The sequence below is a fragment of the Saimiri boliviensis genome, chromosome 8 (genome assembly GCF_048565385.1).
Source record: "Saimiri boliviensis isolate mSaiBol1 chromosome 8, mSaiBol1.pri, whole genome shotgun sequence".
In the NCBI taxonomy this organism is placed as follows: domain Eukaryota; kingdom Metazoa; phylum Chordata; class Mammalia; order Primates; family Cebidae; genus Saimiri; species Saimiri boliviensis.
Window position 1 is genome coordinate 102538092 of NC_133456.1, and position 19616 is coordinate 102557707.

A 19616-nucleotide genomic window follows, 5' to 3' on the forward strand; every position below is an offset into this window, starting at 1 on the left:
TCACTCATAAAAATGAAGAAGTGGAGTAATAGAGACTGCCATTGCTTCCCACGGGCTGAATCTCATACACAAAGTGTTTGGCTTGGCCCAAGCAGAGAGTGAGAATCAGTTATCCTACCTGGTAAACTCTCTGATCTCATACAAAACAAACTGTATTTTAAAAACTGTTTTCCTTCAAAAAAGTTTAACTACATCCTTTTAAAGCTTTTTTTTTTCTCATTTATAAATAAAGCAAACTTCAAGGAAACAAAAAAATTAATATCATTTTCTCAGTTTTTGTATCCTCTTGTTATTCACCCATTACTTGATTAAAGACACAAAAATGGTATTTTAGTTGCATCTCTCTAACAAAAAGTAGCTCTCACGTAACCAAAGGCAAAAAACACAGAAAAAAAATGTATAAAATATGTAAGAGGTAATATGATACTGATTTCTACCAAATGTTCTCAAAAGCAATAGCTTTGCTTTACTGGGCTTTCTCTGAATTTACTTTATTACAGAAGTCATTTAAAAATCGTATATTCTAAGAACCTTGATTCATTTTTTTTTCTAAAAAGTTATTCTATGCAATGTGTATAGATCTGGGTAAAAGATCTTCACTTCAATATTAAAGTCAGTTCAGTGTGGCTGAACTGACTTGAGGCTTAGGGTTGGGGGTAAACAAATGAGTCTTGGACATAGACATACTTGGATTTATGTTCCCACCCTGTCACTGACTGGGTATTTAGCTACAGGGTGGTAAAGTTATTTCCTTTGACTCCTCTATGCCTTAGTAAAACAAGGCTCCCATTATTTAACTCGGAGGGGAGTGCTAAGAAATAACATACATGATGGTGTTCTATAAATGGCATATTTATGTATACATTGTTGTCTTGATCTATAATCAATATTACCCCATATAAATGATGCTACCAGTAAATTATTGTTCAATCGTGCATGATTTTATATCTGATTCCATGTATACGTTTCAGATTGAGATGACAGATTCTTCTTCAGGCTAGACTTGAGTGTCATGCATGTAATGCACAGTGGCCATTCCCTCACAAAGGTTATCCTAAATAAGGGTTGGCTCCAGCCCAGCCACAGCCTCTGGGAGGCCACCAGTTTTTTCTCCATCTAGCAGTTCGTTTTCTGAAGATCTGAGAGGGACACTTGAAGCCTAAAACTTCAACACCTTGCTCCTGAGACTTTACAATCGGTTTGATGGACTAGAATAATATCCAATTAACAGCCAGTTAGCAGGAATCTTCTATAACATCAAGACATTCAGAAAACGGAGGCTAGGCTAATTTGGCCAAGGCCAGTTCTGCAAAGGCTGAGTCTTCCAGATTGGATGGGACTCAGAGTGGAGGAAAAAGATGGAAAATATGGAAGGGTGCCTTCTTAAGACAGGGAGAGCTAAGCCAGAGAGAGCACATGTAGATACTGGAACACTTTAAAAGACAAAAGAGTAAAGAAAGAAAGAATTCAGAGGCAGAATCCTTGCCTTTATTGGGTTTACCATCTAGCGAGGATGCTTTCAAACTAATGAGCAAGGTAAAATCTAGCATGATTTTACATAGAGAGAGACAGATAACTACTTTGTAATGATGGCTGAAAATACATATCTCATTAATCACCAAGATGAAATGATTGCCTTAACTTACATGAATATAAAATGAATATATGTTATGAGACATTTCTCTTCTTCACAATCAACTTGACCAATTAAATATAGGCATATACTTTTTAAGTGTGTGTGTGTGTGTGAGAGAGAGAGAGAGAGAGAGAGTGTGTGTGTGTGTGTGTGAAGTAGAAAGATAGGCTTTTTAAAATGCTGTTAAATTTCCCTAAGAATCAATTACAGGAAGCACAGGAATTCCATGACTTGGTAGAAAGACTAATATTGCAAAATGGTTTAATATTACACATTCTAGAAATATAGTTTCTTACTATAAGATAATTGAAATGTAAATACTATTTATTTTAAAATAATTAAAGCAAAGACCACAGAGCAATGCAAAATCTCTCATATGGTACACACCATAGAATCAAGTATCACATTCCAAGAGTGCCAGCAAAGTCCTCTTATGAGAATTTTCAGCTCTATACTTCTATAAGTTTCCATCTTTAAACATAACAATGCTTCACGGTGGTTCTTACAACATATATTTTATTAGGCAGGCTTTTCTGCATCATTACAGAAGAGTCTTAAGTTATAAAGTCAATTCGGGTTTCCAATAAAACATAGACTCTGCAGACATAAACTGTTGATAAGTATAAGCTCTTTGGTATTCAGCTCAGGCATTTCCTATCAGTGCCAGGGCACTTAACCAAAGCTCATGTGTGATTTAAAAAAAAAAAACAAACAAACAAAAAAAAAAAAACAGCAATGGTCTCCACAGCATGCTTTAAAGTAAGCTTTCCTGGAATTCTACCTAGATTCTTGATAAAAATACTCACATACCTGTATGCACACACACGTATCTCCTTTCAGCTGCTGTTTTAACTCGATGAAGAGTAAAGGTGTTTGACCAAGTCTCATTAATATTAATATTTACTATGTTATATTGTTCTCTGAACACTGTCATTTTGTTATACTAAATTAAAGCTCTGACAGAAACACCAATTAATCCTCAGTAAGAAAATGCATTACTGTGTCACAGTTAATAAGCAGTTCCATGTAATCATACCTTGATCATTCTCCTGAGTAGTTCAGTCCTTTGCACAGTATGCTTGGAACCAGAATGTTTATTATTAGTTCCCTCAATGATTGCTCATATGTGAGGAAAAATGGACAGCTGCTCTTCTTTCAGATATACAAATAATCTATTTTCTTTTATTGAAAAGGATAGGGAAGGAAACAACTAAATAGAAAGAAGAAATGTATGTGTCCTGGACTAATTATTATTATATAAAGAGTCTCTGGGATTCAGTCATAATCACAGGATGTGATGTTGAAGTCAAAGCTGGCTCTCACACCCCAGCTTACCAAACCCCATGGATCATTTCAGCCATAGTAGATGGAACCTTTGAAAAACAGGGGGTCTTCTCTAGCTAAGTCAAGAGTGTTGTAACAAACTCTCCCAGGCCACATGCCACTTAGAGAGTGGAGGCCAAGTATGGTGGCTAATGCATATAGTCCCAGCACTTTAGGAGGTTGAAGTGGGAGGACTGCTTAAGCAGAGGAATTTGAGACAAGCCAAGGCAATAGTGAGACTCAATGTCTACAAAGAATATAAAGTTAGCCGGGCATGGTGATTTGTGCCTGTAATCCCAGCTATCTGGGAGACAGAGGCAGGAGGATCACTTGAGTCCATGAGTTGAAGACTGCAGTAAGCCATGACCGCACTTCACCTTGGGTGACAGAGTGAGACCCTGTCTCTAGAACAAAACAAAACAAGTTCAGAGCCATTAGAGGCCACGTTCCTACCTTGATGAGAACCTGAATGGACCCTGTGGCCTTTGTAGATATGAAATACCAGAAGCTCATGGTGCAGGCTGCACTGGATTCTCGCCACATGGCACTCCTGAAGTGTGCTTTGTCACCCCGAAGGCCCACTGGAGTAGCCTCCAGATACACGAAGTGCCCTAGGAACAAGGACAGAATTCAGAGAAGACCAAAAAAAAAATGACAGAATTATTTTAGCTTTTCCATTATAGTTAGGGTTTTTAATGACAATTCATATAATCTGAGCTGCCAAAAGTATTTTCATTTGGAACAGAAAGAAAATCTAATAGCCTTGTCTCTAGCTTACTGACAGAACAATTTCCAATGTGCTTTTAGCACGTGCTTCACAGTATGCAGATTAGCTGATCTGATGGGATATTTAAGCCATCAAATCAACAACATAGTGACAAAAATTATTTTATAGATCTCCCAAGCTATCAAGTGAATTTAAGATAATGCAAAGATTACCAATGACATCTAAAAAAGAAGTGATACTTTGTGCTTTTAAAAATTCAGTCATCTGTTGAGCGTGTACATAGAATACTGAAAATTTTAATAAGCAACATGAGAAGAAAGGTATTCAATTTGTTCTTGTACCCTGATATATCCAAAACATTTCATGTATGTAGAGCTGAGTGTTTGAATGAGACTTTGGTCTTCCTTTCTCTGGCTTTAGGTCAGCCTTTTTTCTATTCATAGGCCTATGGAAGTTCAATATTTAGATTCTTTTGTCTATTTTTGCAGCATCCAGGAACTCAGGGTCCCTTCTTCATTCTACTACTATCCTTAATCCCTTCACCAAGGAAGCTGAGACTTGATCTCAGCTACTCACTACAAAAAAGAGCCATGCCCAATGCCCTTAACATATGTGGCTTTATAGTTAAATTTTCATGGCATCTCCAGAGTTTTCCCTTCATACACATCATCTCTGCAATCTCTGTGGGGCACCCCACTCAAATTCTATTATCTCAAAATGGCAGATGAGGAATTTGAGAATCTGAAAAGTTAAATGACTTGCTAATGATGATATGAGAGGCAGAATTCAGGGTTACTGATTACAAGTGTGTACCCTTTAGGAAAGATGTCTGATGGTAGCACATATTATCTAACTTCAATGACTGAATTAGCGATTAATATTAGATTTTGACTAAAAGCTGTTATGGTTTGAACTGTGTTCCTCCCTTCCCAAAAATATCCCAAAGTTCTAACCCCCAGTACTTATAAATGTGACCTTCTTCGGAAATACGGTTTTTGCTGATGATCAGGTTGTGATGAGGCTGTTAGGATGGACACTAATCCAACATTGCTGGTTCCTAATAAAAGGGGGAATTTGGACCTAGGAACAGGCATGCTTATAGAGCAAATGATGTGAAGACATAGGGAAAACCATCATCTACAAGCCAAGGAATTAATGAAACTATCAGAATCTAGGAGGGGACATGGAAGAGAAGATTCTCTCTCACGACCCTCAGAAGGAACCACCACCGCTGCCAGTATTTGATCTTGGACTTGCAGCCTGCAGAAATTGAGACAATAAATGTCTGTTGTCTAAGTCATCCACTCTGTGGCCCTTTCTTATGACAGCCCTAAGAAAAAAATACACTCACTAAATGTTTCATCGCCTCGCAATATCACATGGTGGTCTCTCCAGAGCTCCCTACCTGCTGTCATAAAAGACATTTTTATATACATTATGAATATCATGTAAAAGCAATTACCACACCCTAGTAACCCACCATTTTCATTTCCAAGTGTGTGGTCTTTGGGAGGTCTTAAGCTTTGATGGGAGCCAACCCCTAAAACCCAATCAAAGTTGTCAGCCAGGGAGTTTTGCCAGCCACACCAGCCTTTTTCAAAAGTACAGGAGCTACCACACTCATTTTCATCAGTACTATCTCCACAGTCATCTATGAAGTTACATCTTTCTTCCAGTCTATAGCATTTGCCACTACGACATTCCCAATAGCCAAGTGGGCAGAAACCTACAGAAAAAAAAAAGAAAAATGAAACAAAATTAAACAAAAAAGAATGAGGGAACACTCCTAACACATTCAGTGAGGTCAAAAGCATTAAGCGTTGATTCATTTTAATCTATAAAGGAATGTATCATTCTTAGGAATTTGAGGTACCTGAAACCCATCTCTCTGTCTCCCAAAAAGCTCCAGAGATCTAACCTTTAGATCACTCATGAAGATTTTCACATACGCTAAAGAAAAGCATTGCTTTATTGATCTAGGAAAGTACCACCCCCATCTCCCCAAATGCAGTATTCCTTATAAACTGTGTTCAAGGATGTAAATTATGTCTGAGAGCCAATGTGAGGCCTACTATTTTTTTATCCTGAAACAAAATCTTTAAGGCACTAAGAGGTCATGTATTATGTGGCATTTGGAAATACATTCCATTAGCATCCGTTCACTCCAATATTTTTCAGGAGTCATGATATGTATGATACTCCTTAGAAGCAGGGCTATGCATATATAATTACCAACACTATTTTTCTCTAAAGCACATATTTATTTGTATATAAAATTTGTGGAGGAACGGTCACAAAGTAAAATGGGACACACAGTGCTATGATCCTGCACATTTTCTACAGATAGACTGAAAATTTGGCTATAAGCTTCTTACTGACCAATGAGGAAAGAAAATAAAGTTGTGATGTGATTGAACACTCATCACCATTACCAGTTTTTCTCTAAAACACATATTTGTTTGTGTATAATTTGGAATTTTAGAAGCAATTTTCTGCAATGCAATGTCAACCGTAGAGATTTCTTCACAAAACATGAGGAAGAGCAATGCTTTTAAAAACCTAAGTTTGACCTCTAGTGCTGATATTTATTAGTAATGTGACTGAGCTGATACCAACATCTGATAAACTTGAGTTTCCCTCTCTCAAAAGACAGAAAAAGAGCAAAATCCTAGAGAAGTTAAGCTAATTTAAGAGAGCATGGTGCCTTGCCCTTAGCGTGTGATTAGTAAATTTTAGTCAAATAAATGAATGAGTGAAATAAAGTGCTTTGGAATCAGATAGTTTTGAATGTATATTCAAAGTATTATTATTATACTACTCCAACATTACAATAGAATTTAACTGTCATAGGTAGCAATGTTTCAATAGAAAAAGTTGTTCAGAAATCCAGCTTGGGTTATCAACTTCACATTTGTTCTCTGACACTACAGGATCTGACATTTTCTTTCTTCTTATCTTCCCCTTCTTCAGGTAGAGGAGCTGATAAAATCACTCCTTGCTTTACTTCAAAGGTGGTGGCCCCCTGAACCTCTGGGGGCAAGTTAGCTGGCAGATGAGGGTTGATGTGGGTCACAGTTAGGGGATGAAGTTCAGATATTTGTTATAAGGTTTTGTGGGAGCTGGAAACTGCTGGTGATAAAACCACATATAGAAGGTATACATTCTGGATAAATTAACTTAGTGCAAATAGTCTTTTCACCAAAGAGGGAGTTCCTTGCTTGCATATTAAGGTCAATTAGAATAATGTATCAGCACTTTGGGAGGCCTAGGTGGTTGGATCATTTGCAGTCAGGAGCTCAAGACCAGCCTGACCAACATGGTGAAACTTCGTCTCTACTAAAATATAAAAATTTAGCCAGATGTTGTGGTGGACACCTGTAATCTCAGCTACTTGGGAGGTGGGGAATTGCTTGAATCCAGGAGGCAGAGGTTGCAGTGAGCCGAGATCATGCCATTGAACCTCAGCCTGGCAACAGAGCAGGACTCCATCTCAAAATAAAAATGAGTAATGTATCGACTCTCAACTCCTTAGCTTTCAAATGTTTTTATCCTCCATTGTTTGTTCAAACAGTGCACAGTATCAAAGAACATCCACCCCGCTGGTGTGAGGGAAGCAATTTGTGATGTCTGAAACCCCCCACTCCAGCCCACGCCACGTTAACAGTATTTTGCCCCTGCATATGTAACTGGTTCTTAAGGGGCTCCTCAGAGAAGCAGGAACTCACTGCAACACAGCTAAACCATCTTATTAACCACAGATTCATCAGCCCAGATTAAATAAGGGTAGAAATCTGAGGAAATGAAATATGAGACAGTTATAATTTGAAGAAGCTCAAGGCAAAGAAAAGAAGAAATTTTTTCTTCAAATGTTTGGTAAATCAAAGCCTGGAGCTTTTTCTTTTTCTTTCTTTTTTTTTTTTTTTTTTTGAGAGCGAGTCTCACTCTGTTACTAGGCTGGAGTGCAGTGGCATGATCTTGGCTCACTGCAACCTCCGCCCTCCCAAGTTCCAGCCATTCTCCTGCCTCGGCCTCCCAAGTAGCTGGGATTACAGGTGTATGCCACAACACCTGACTAATTTTTTTATTTTTAGTAGAGATGAGGTTTCACCATGTTGGCCAGGATCGTCTAGATCTCTTGACCTCGTGATCCACCTGCCTCGACCTCTCAAAGTGCTGGGATTACAGGTGTGAGCCACAACCCCCGGCCACCTGGAGATTTTTCTTTTTGGAAACTTTTTAATTGTAAATTCAAGTTCCTTCATGGTTTACAGGATAGACTAGCCTGGTTTTGTTTAATTTTTTTTTAGTTGAGTTTCGTTGTGTGGCTTTCAAGAAAAGAAATGGTCTCTCTTCTTATAACAAGGAAACAATAATTCTCAAATCTTATAACAATGGTTCTCAACCAGTTATGTGTCAAAATAATCAGGAAAACTTAAAAAAAAATACAGATAGCAAGGTTATGCCTGAGACCTTCCAACTTACAATGAGAGCATGGCAGGTGGCAGTACAGGGAGGATGTCCATCCTCATCCAGGGCCTTGCAGGTGATTTTGGTATATCAACAAGATTAAGTTCTATTACTTTCAACCCCAATGTATTGTTCTGTAATTAAAGTTTTCTCCCAACACTATCTCTCTCTCTCTCTCTCTCTCTCTCTCTCTCTCTCTCTCTCACCACCAGAAAAATAATCCCTTGTCTATAATAAACACACTAGATCAAGCTACACCATCTTATATCTGGGTATACATTCGCTGTCTAACTTTTCATTCCTCTAGAGTCGCCATTGGTAAATTTCACTTTGGCATATATTGAAAAACATTATTTTAAAACCTGAAACATTAAAATTATCTATTGTACCTATTTTGGGGAATATTGAAAGTATATCAATAGAAAATTTTATCAGATTCCCAACTAAGATAAGTTGTATTTCTACTGACCAAGTTATTTGTTATGGTGATGAGTGTTCAATCACATCACAACTTTATTTTCTTTCCTCACTGGTCAGTAAGAAGCTTATAGCCAAGTTTTCAGTCTACCTGTAGAAAATGTGCAGGATCATAGCACTATGTGTCCCATTTTACTTTGTGACCGTTCCTCCACAATGTATTATCATTGCACTGTGGTAGGGACTGTTTGCCCCCTATATCTGTCCTTTGCTTCTGATTCACAATTCTTAGATGGATACCTGGCTGCCCAGAATGAAATCCATTTCCCAAAAAATTGCAGTAAGATCACACTACTAGGTTCTGGCTACTATATAACCCCACGGGTCCTGTGATGACCTCCAGAAACTTTTCTTAAAGGACAACTGGCATGTATCTGCTGGCTAGTTTCTTATCCCTTCATCTACCTTGCTACTTGGAAGATGCATACCACCATGGTGGATCCTGAAGAGTGAGGACTGTAAAGAGCTGCCCAGGACACTGAGTTGCTTAAATAAACGTTCAGTATATATATATGTGTGTGTGTGTGTGTGTGTGTGTGTGTGTGTGTGTGCACATGTGCTAAGCCATATGCATGTCATTTAAGTGATACTTCAAATCACTTACACAATAAGATGTGATACTAAATAAAATCATGTAAGTGCTTCAAATATTTGCATAGAACTTCAGGAAATAAACTAAATAGGTTTGTTATCCCTTGCAGAAAGCAGCCTATAGTAATTGTGCTACTGGGCTTTGTACCAACCATCAGATCTTTAATGGGAACATTTATCATGTAAACTATTACACTGAAAATTTAAATTTATCAGAAACAAGTTAGAGCATTAATATGAATTGAAATCTGAACTGTATACTCTAGCAAGATTATACAGTATAATTTCTACAATATTAAAATGTTCTATATCACAAGAAAATGGATTTCTGTATCAGTACTTTGTTGTAATATGCATGCAATCTAAATTACTAAGGCATTTAAAAAACAGTAGTGTGTATTTATACGTGCAGTCTAAGTCATTGAAAACATTTAAAAAGTAGCTAATGTATGTACATATTTAAATGAACTTTCTTTGGAAGGCAATAAAGATGGCAAAATTAAAGTCCCCTCACAAATAGCCGCTTAAACAATTTCCCAGTGCAAACAATAATTTATGCTAAGTAGTAAAGAAGCGTATCTCATTTAGTTCTATTGCTTTTGCACTATTCAGGGTAAGAGAGGAACAGACCAGTCACAAATTGTTGTGAATTGATAAATGCGTGTTCTTGTAGGTCTACTGCAAATCTAACCAGGAGAAAATTGCAGTTTTTCAGATTCCAAGCTGAAGTCTGGGTTCCACCCATGAAACTAAAAACTGTCAACGCTTCTTGGTTAATTGATCTTTATAATTTTTAGAAAAACACTGTAATGTCCAACCTATGGATCCAAGGACAACCCAAAGTGAAGAACAGCACATAAGCAAGTATGAACGCGTGAGAAACCTACAATGACAAAGCACGTCCTTGGAATGTTACACAGAAATGTTTTGCCTCTTGTTTTATGTTGTCATTTTTCTCCTTCCTCGACCCATCCCTTCTCTCCCTTCTCTCCCTTCTTCCCTTTCCTACTCCTTCCTTCCTTCCTTTTTTTTTTTTTTTTTTTTTTTTGTATTTAGCATTTGCTGAAATGCAAGGAGGAAACATTGTGGAAAAAAAATAAGATCAATTTTTAATTTTCTTCTCTGTCTACTGAAATTTCATCAATGAATTATTTTTTCCCCAAAAGGGTAAATTCACATTTTCTAAGACTTTTCATCTTTAAAAAGTCCACTTAAGAATAAGCATGGCCAGGGAACTTTCATTCACACGAATATCCATATTTATGTAATTAATTATCTTCACATAGACTATTTATGAGGACTATAATGGTAGTGAAAAATATCTTAACTGATTAGTGATCTCATAGTCTTCAGAAACCTGCTGAGCTTTTAAAAACGACACCAGTCTTACGTATTCATTATACATAACCCCTCTTACCCTGTTAAATTTGCCTTTAATTTATATTTTATTAAAGTAATACATAAATGGAGTTTTAAAAATTAAATATTGGCCAGGAATGGTGGCTCACACCTGTAATCTCAGCACTTTGGGAGGCTAAGGCAGGCAGATCACTTGAGGTCAGGAGTTTGAGACCATCCTGGCCAACATGGTGAAACTCTTTCTCTACCAAAAATACAAAATTAGCTGAGCATGGCGCCTCAACTCCCAGCTACTCAGAAGGCTGAGGCAGAAGAATTGCTTGAACCCAGGAAGCTGAGGTTGCAGTGAGCCGAGATCACACCACTACACTCCAGCCTGCAAGACAGAGCAAAACTACATCTCAAAAAACAAACAAACAACTGAATATTATTTCAAGAGATCTATGTCTCATCCTACACTAACTCTATGTACACTTTGGACCAAATCATTTTTAACATCTTTATCCATTTTTCTGATATTTTCTGTATGTGTCCAAATAAGATGTTTATAATGCTAATTTTTCAATTTGAGGTATAATCTATTATCTTTGTCCTATGAGGAATAATAATATAGGTCTTAGGCTGTTTCTTTCCCCAAGATGTATACTTTTCTCCCCTCAACAATCCAAGACTTGTTACAATTTTTGTTTAAATGTATACTCAGTGTTCATATTATAACTATATAAATATTGCCATTAACTTAGTCATATACTATGTTATGACTATATTTAAGTTCTCACACAACTATTATTTGTCTTGTCTCTTTTTTCCTATATTCAACTTAATTGTATAACTGAGTTACAGAACTCCTCTAAATATAATCAGTTCACCGATGCAATTGTTCACTTATGTTTGTTCTGGAACACATACTTCAGTTTATGACTCCAGAACCAAGCTGAATGAGCTGCCCATTAGACCTTATGTATACTCATATCTGTAGGAATTCCCTTTGCCTTTCCCATTCACTTATTTAAGAAGTACTTACTGAGCTCCGACTATGACCCAGACAGTAAGCAAAGCAATTAACAAGTTATCCCTAGCACCATGATGCTGAAATTTTAATGAGAGAAAATACAAAACAACTATGTAAATACGTTTCATACATGCCTATACATATGCACATAATACATACTATGATTGAATATAATTATAGGAACAAATACTTTAAAAAGACAATTACAGAACAATTCCTTTCAGAAATATATATGCAAACATTTCAACAAACTATGATTAGCTAAAATCTAGCAATATATAGAAAGGATAATAGACTCTGACCAAGTAGGGTTAATTATAAGACTACAAGCCTGGGCCAAGATTTGAAAATCAGTTTGTGTAATACCTACAGCTAGATATAAAGGTGAAAAAACACATCATTTTCTGCATGGATTCAAAAAGAGCATTTGACAAAATGTAATATTCAATCATGATCAAATATCTTAGAATAATGAGAATGGAAGGAAACTTCCTCATACTGATAAAGGACATTACATAAAAAAAGGACAGCTAATATACTCCATGGAGAAAGGAGGCTCTCCTCTAAAATCAGAAGCAATGCCAAATCTGTTTTTCTTCTTTTCTTTTCCTTTTTAAGAGACAGGGTCTTGCTGGGTTGCCCAGGCTGGAGTGCGGTAGTGCCATTAGAGCTCACTGCAGCCTCCAACTTCTGGGTTCAAGTGACCCTCCCAAGTAGCTAGGATGATAGGTGCATGCCACCACATATGGCTTTTTTTTTTTTTTTTAATTTTTGTAGAGAGAGGGCCTCACTACGTTGCCCAGCCTGGTCTAAAACTCATAGTACTCCTTAAAAATAGGACCTGGGATATCCTGGCCAATGACAAAAAAATAAAGGCCTAAAGTTTGAAAAGGAAGAAAAACACTTTTTAAAAAATCACAGCTTTCATAATTTTAAATTCTAAAGAATTTATAAAAAGATAACTATTTAAACTAATACGTGGGCCTCGTGCAGTGGCTGATGCCTGTAAGCCCAGCACTTTGGGAGGCCAAAGAGGGCAGATTACTTGAGGTCAGGAGTTTAGGACTAGACTGACCAACACGGCAAAACTGGGTCTCATAAACAAACATTAGCCAGGTTTGGTGGCGCGGCCCTGTAGTTCCAGGTACTCGGGAGGCTGAGGCACTAGAATCATTTGAATTCAGGAGGTAGATGTTGTAATGAGCTGAGATCATGCCACTGTACTCCAGCCTGGGTGACATAGCCAGTGAGACTCCGTCTCAAAAACAAAGCAAAACAATATGTGAACTTAGCAAAGCTGAAAAACACAAAATTACCATACAAAAATTAGTTGTAGTATTAATAGAGCAACGAACATCTGTAAAATTTTTAAAAAGTATCACTTAACCATAGCAATAAAAAACAAAATATTTGGAGATAATTTTTTTAAAAATATAGGCAAGACCTATGCAATCAAACAAAAAAGCAGCACTGAGACAAATGCAGGAATACTCGAATAATTAAAGAGCTATATCATGCCCATGGATAGGAAAAGTCAGTATAATTCATATACCAATCCTCCCAGATTAACAGATTTAATAATATAATAATCAATATCCCAGTAGGGTCTCACATTTATATAAAAATCTATAGGTTGCAAAATCAGTAGTAAAATTAGACAAACAGATTAATGAAAGAGAACCAAGTACCAACTGTACATCTGTAATTATATTATTAATTTTCAACAAAATCTTCCAGGCAATCAATAGGTAAATGAGAGTCATTTCAACAAATGACTTTGGAAAATCATACATTACATTAGCTCATGATGAATCAGTGACCTATATGTAAATTTCTAAGAAAATACAGTAGAATATCTCTGTGACCAGGGTACAGAAAAATTCTTTGCGGAAGCATAGAAAGCAGCAAACGTTATAGAAAAGGCTGACAAATTGTATGCCATCAAAATCAGACATTTCTAATCATCAGAAGACACCATTAAGAAAAAAATAGAATGTTTACTGAAGAAAATGATATAACAGTAATATTTGTATATAACAATACTGACATCCAGAGTATAAACAAATAACTATAATTCAATGTTAAGCAGACAGATACTTTAACAGATACTCCATAGAGGACTATATCTGTGTGTGTGTGTGTCTATGTGTGTGTGTGTGTGTGTGTGTGTGTGTGTGTGTTCACATAGATTTAAATATATTTATAGATCTCTGTACTTGTGTTATATTTGAATAAATTTATACAAATATATTTAAATATCTTTATATAAAACAAATATCCACAACCCAATGTTATAAACTTATATATTTAAATATATTTGTAAGAATATATACAAATTTATGTATTTAAATATATATATATACAATTTATGCATTTAAATATATTTATATAATCATATTTATGTATTTAAATATATTTGTGTATTTATATATTTAAATATATATAAATATACACACACACGCACACACACACACACACACACACACACTATGATACTTGCATTGAGAGTATATTTAAAAAAATCTATAACTCAATATTAAGCAAATAGATACTTTAGCAGATACTCCATAGAGGAATGTGTGTGTGTGTCTGTGTGTGTGTGTGTGTGTATGTGTGTGTGTGTGTGTTTCATATACATTTAAATATATTTATAGATTTCTGTATTTGTGTTATATTTGAATAAATTTATACAAATATATGTAAATATATTTATATATTTAAATATATAAAACAAATATCTACAACCCAAAGTTACAAATTTATATATTTAAATATATTTGTATGAATATATACAAATTTATGTATTTAAATGTATATATATAATTTATGCATTTAAATATATTTATATAATCATATTTATGTATTTAAATATATTTATGTACTTATGTATTTAAATATGTTAATGTTTATATATATACACACATATATTTATATATTTAAATATATATAAGTACACACACACATACACACACAAACACACACACACACACACACACACACACACACACACTATGATACTTGCATCCAGAGTATACTTAAAAAAAATCTATAACTCTGCAAATAGAGACAATTTTACTTCCTCCTTTCCTATTTGAATACCCTTTATTTCTTTTTCTTGCCTGATTGCTCTGGCTAGAACTTCCAGTACTAAACTGAATAGGAGTGGTGAGACAGGGCATCCTTGTCTAGTGCCTCATTTCAAAGGGAATGCTTTCAGTTTTTGCCCATTCAGTATGATATTGGCTGTTGGTTTTCTCGTAAATAGCTTTTATTATTTTAACATACGTTCTGTCATTACCTGGCTTATAGAGGGTTTTAAGCATAAAGGGCTGTTGAATTTTGTCAAAGGCCTTTTCTGCATCAATTGAGATAATCATGTGGTTTTTGTCTTTGGTTAGGTTTATGTGGTGTATTACATTTATAGACTTGCATATGTTGAACCAGCCTTGCATTCCCAGGACGAAGCCTACTTGATCATGGTGGATAAGCTTTTTGATGTGCTGTTGCAATCGGTTTGCCAGTATTTTATTGAAGATTTTTGCATCATTGTTAGAAGACCCCATCGTCTCAGCCCAAAATCTCCTGAAACTGATAAGCAACTTCAGCAAAGTCTCAGGATACAAAATCATTGTGCAAAAATCACAAGCATTCCTATACACCAGTAACAGACTTAAAGAGAGTCAAATCAAGAATGAACTGCCACTCACAATTGCCACAAAAAGAATAAAATACCTAGGAATACAACTAAGAAGGAACGTAAAGGACCTCTTCAAGGAGAACTACAAACCACTGCTAACAAAATAGGAGAAGATACAAACAGATGGAGAAACATTCCATGTTCATGGTTAGGAAGAATCAATATCGTGAAAATGGCCATACTGCCCAAAGTAGTTTACAGATTCAATGCTATCCCCATCAAGCTACCAACGACCTTCTTCACAGAACTGGAAAAAAACACCTTAAACTTCATATGGAACCAAAAGAGAGCCTGAATAGCCAAGTCAATTCTAAGCAAAAAGAACAAAGTGGGAAGCATCACACTACCAGATTTCAACCATACTACAAGGCTACAGTAATCAAAACAGCATGGTACTAGTACCAAAACAGAGATATAGACCAATGGAACAGAACAGAGGCCTCAGAGGCAACACAGCATATCTACAACCAACTCATCTTTGACAAACCTGACAAAAACAAGCAATGGGGAAAGGATTCCCTGTTTAATGAATGGTGTTGGGAAAACTGGCTAGCCATGTGTAGAAAGTAGAACCTGGACCTTTCCTGACACCTTACACTAAAATGAACTCCAGATGGATTAAAGACTTAAACATCAGACCTAACACCATTAAAACCCTAGAAGAAAATCTAGGCAAAACCATTCAGGACATAGGCATAGGCAAGGACTTCATGAGCAAAACACCAAAAGCATTGGCAACAAAAGCCAAAATAGACAAATGGGACCTAATCAAACTCCACAGCTTCTGCATAGCAAAAGAAACAGTCATTAGAGCGAATCGGCAACCAAAAGAATGGGAAAAATTTTTTGCATCTGACAAAGGGCTGATATCCAGAATTTACAAAGAACTAAAACAGATTTATATGAAAAAAACAAACAAGCCCATTCAAAAGTGGGCAAAGGATATGAATAGGCACTTTACAAAAGAAGACATACATGTGGCCAACAAACATATGAAAAAATGCTCTTCATCACTGGTCATCAGAGAAATGCAAATCAAAACTACTTTGAGATACCATCTCACACCAGTTAGAATGGCCATCATTAAAAAATCTGGAGACAACAAATGCTGGAGAGGATGTGGAGAAATAGGAACACTTTTACACTGTTGATGGGAGTGTAAATTAGTTCAACCATTGTGGAAGACAGTGTGGCGATTCCTCAAGGACCTAGAAATAGAAATTCCATTTGACCCAGGAATTCCATTACTGGGTATATATCCAAAGGATTATAAATCGTTCTACTATAAGGACACATGCACATGAATGTTCACTGCAGCACCATTTACAATAGCAAAGACCTGGAACCAACCCAAATGCCCATCGATAGACTGGACAGGGAAAATGTGGCACATATACACCATGGAATATTATGCAGCCATCAAAAACAATGAGTTCCTGTCCTTTGTAGGGACGAGGATGAACCTGGAAACCATTATTCTCAGCAAACGAACACAAGAGCAGAAAATCAAACACCACATGTTCTCACTCATAGGTGGATGTTGAACAATGAGAACACATGGACACAGGGAGGGGAGTACTACACAGTGGGGTCTGTTGGGGGAAAATAGGGGAGGGACAGCGGGGAGTGGGGAGTTGGGGAGAGATAGCATAGGGAGAAATGCCAGATATAGGTGAAGGGGAAGAAGGCAGCAAATCGCACTGCCATGTGTGTACCTATACAACAATCTTGCATGTTCTTCACATGTACCCCAAAACCTAATATGCAATAAAATTAATTTAAAAAAATCTATAACTCAATGTTAAGCAAATAGATACTTTAGCAGATACTCCATAGAGGTATGTGTGTGTGCATGTGTGTTTGTGTGTGTGTGTGTGTGTGTGTGTGTGTGTCTGTTTAAATATGGTGTATATTTAACATGCATATATACTACACATACAATACAATATACATTACCTAGAATATAAATATTGTATATTTAAATATAAATATATTTATATGCAAAAATTAATATTTAAATATATATGTAAATACATCTGAGTATATATGAATACATATGCACAAATATGTATTTCTCTATGGAGTATCTTCTAAAGTATCTGCTTAACACTGAGTTATAGATATTTCTTACATACACTGGATGCAAGTATTGTTATATATATATATATTACTGATATATTATTTAAATATATGCATTTATGTAAACACACACACATACACACACACAAATCGCCAACAAGCACAAGCAAAAAACTATCAGGAAAAAGCAAATTGAAGTTTACAAGGAAAATTCCAAAATACTGAGGAAAGTAATTGAGGAGGATACAAACAAATGGAAATACATCCCATGATCATTGAGCAGAAGAATTAATATTGTTAAAATAACCATACTATATAAGAAATCTAAAGATTCATTACAATTTCTATCAAAATATCAATAACATTCTTCACAGATATTTTAAAAAATTTAAATTGATATGAAATTACAAAAGACCCTAAATAGTCAAAGCAATCCTCAGCAAATAGAACAAAGCTGCAGGTATCACACTACCAAACTTCAAAACACGCTACAAAGCTGTAGTAATCAAAACAGCATGGTACTGGCATAAAAACCAAAACACACCAATGGAACAGAATACAAAACTCCAAAATGAATCCAATTCTAAAGTCAATTGATTTTTGACAAAGGCACCAAGAACATACATTGGGAAAAGGACAGTGTCTTCGACAAATGGTGCTAGGAAACCTAAATATCCATATGCAGAAAAATAAAACTAGGCCCTCCCCTCACAGCCTAAATGAAATTAAACTTTAAATTGATTAAAGACCTAAATGTAAGACACAAAACTATAAGCCTACTAAGAAACAGAGAAATGCTTCAGGAATTTGGGCTGTGAAGGCAATTCATGAATAAGAGCAAAAAAGCACAGGCAAAATAAATAAATAAATAAATAAGATCATATAAAAAGTTTTTGCACTGCAAAGGAAACAGTCAACAGAGTAAAAAGACAGTCTGTTGAATTGAAGAAAATATTGTGAACTATCCATCCAACAGAGGACTAATATCCAGAATATAGGAGAAAAGCAAAATAATAATAATAATCCAATTTTAAAAAGGCAAATGATCTAAACATTTCTTAAAATACACAGAAATGGCCAACAATTATATATATATAAGTCTTCATATATATATAAATCTTCATATATATAAAGATCAACATCACTAATGAGCAGGAAATGCAAACCAAATCACAATGAGGTATAATATCACCCTTGTTAGGATGGCTATTATACAATAAGATAAAAAATAACAAATACTGGTGAGGATGCAGAAAAAAGAAAACTCTAATATACTCTTCTTGAGAATGAAAACTAATGCAGCCACTACAGAGAACAGTATGGAAGTTCCTCAAAAAAACTTCAAATAGAACTGCCATACAATCCCCCTACCACGCATTTATCCAAAGGAAAAAAATAATTACAGGAGTACATCAAAGAGACATCGGCACTCTTATGTCTACCGCAGCACTAGTCACAATATCTGAGATATCAGCATAGGTGTCCAACAACAGATGAATGGATAAAGAAAATGTGGTATTATATACACAATGCAATCTTATTCAGCCATTAAAAAAAAATGAAACCCCGTTGTGCACAGCAACATGTATGGTACTGGTGACATGACATTAAGTGAAATAAGCCAGAAATAGCAAGTTAAACAACATATGTTCTCACTCATATGTAGAAGCTAAAGTAAAGTTGATCTCATAGAAGTAAATAGTAGAACAGAGGATGCCAGAGTCTGGGAAGGGTAAGAGAAAGAGGAGTATAGAGAGATATGCTGAAAGTATAAAATTACGGCTAGATTGGAATAAGATTTAGTGTATGATAGCACAGTAGGATGACTATAGCTAACAATGACAGTAACAATAATATATGACAGTTTCAAATAGCCAGAAGGAAGATAATGGTTCCAACACAAATAAATAATACTTGAAATGATGCATATGCTAATTAGTCTGATCGGATCACTACACACTGGATGTATTATAATATCACTATGTACCCCATAAATAAGTACAATTATAATGTGACAATTTAAAAAATTTCAAAAAGGAAGCACAATTGCTAAACTTAGAGACTCTGACAAAACAAATGCTAGTGAAGATGTGGGGCAACTACAAATTTCATACACTACCAGTGAGATTATAAAGTGATATACCTCTTTGAAAACTGTTTAGTTACTTCTTATAAAGTAAGACATGCTTCTGGACCCAGCAACCATAGTTCCAGGTACTTACAAGGAGACAAGTACATAAATTTTTCA

At 35.6% G+C, this 19616-nt stretch overlaps 1 protein-coding gene across 1 annotated transcript in view; it reads right to left on the minus strand.

The window, feature by feature from the left end:
- Positions 1 to 19616, minus strand: part of MALRD1 (MAM and LDL receptor class A domain containing 1) — a 594555-nt gene that overhangs the window by 279221 nt on the left and 295718 nt on the right. The window contains exons 27-28 of the mRNA XM_039478847.2: positions 5167 to 5412; positions 3413 to 3570 (exon numbers count right to left, since the gene is read on the minus strand). Of these exons, the coding sequence (XP_039334781.2) occupies positions 3413 to 3570; positions 5167 to 5412 (404 nt within the window). The remainder of the gene's footprint in view (positions 1 to 3412; positions 3571 to 5166; positions 5413 to 19616) is intronic.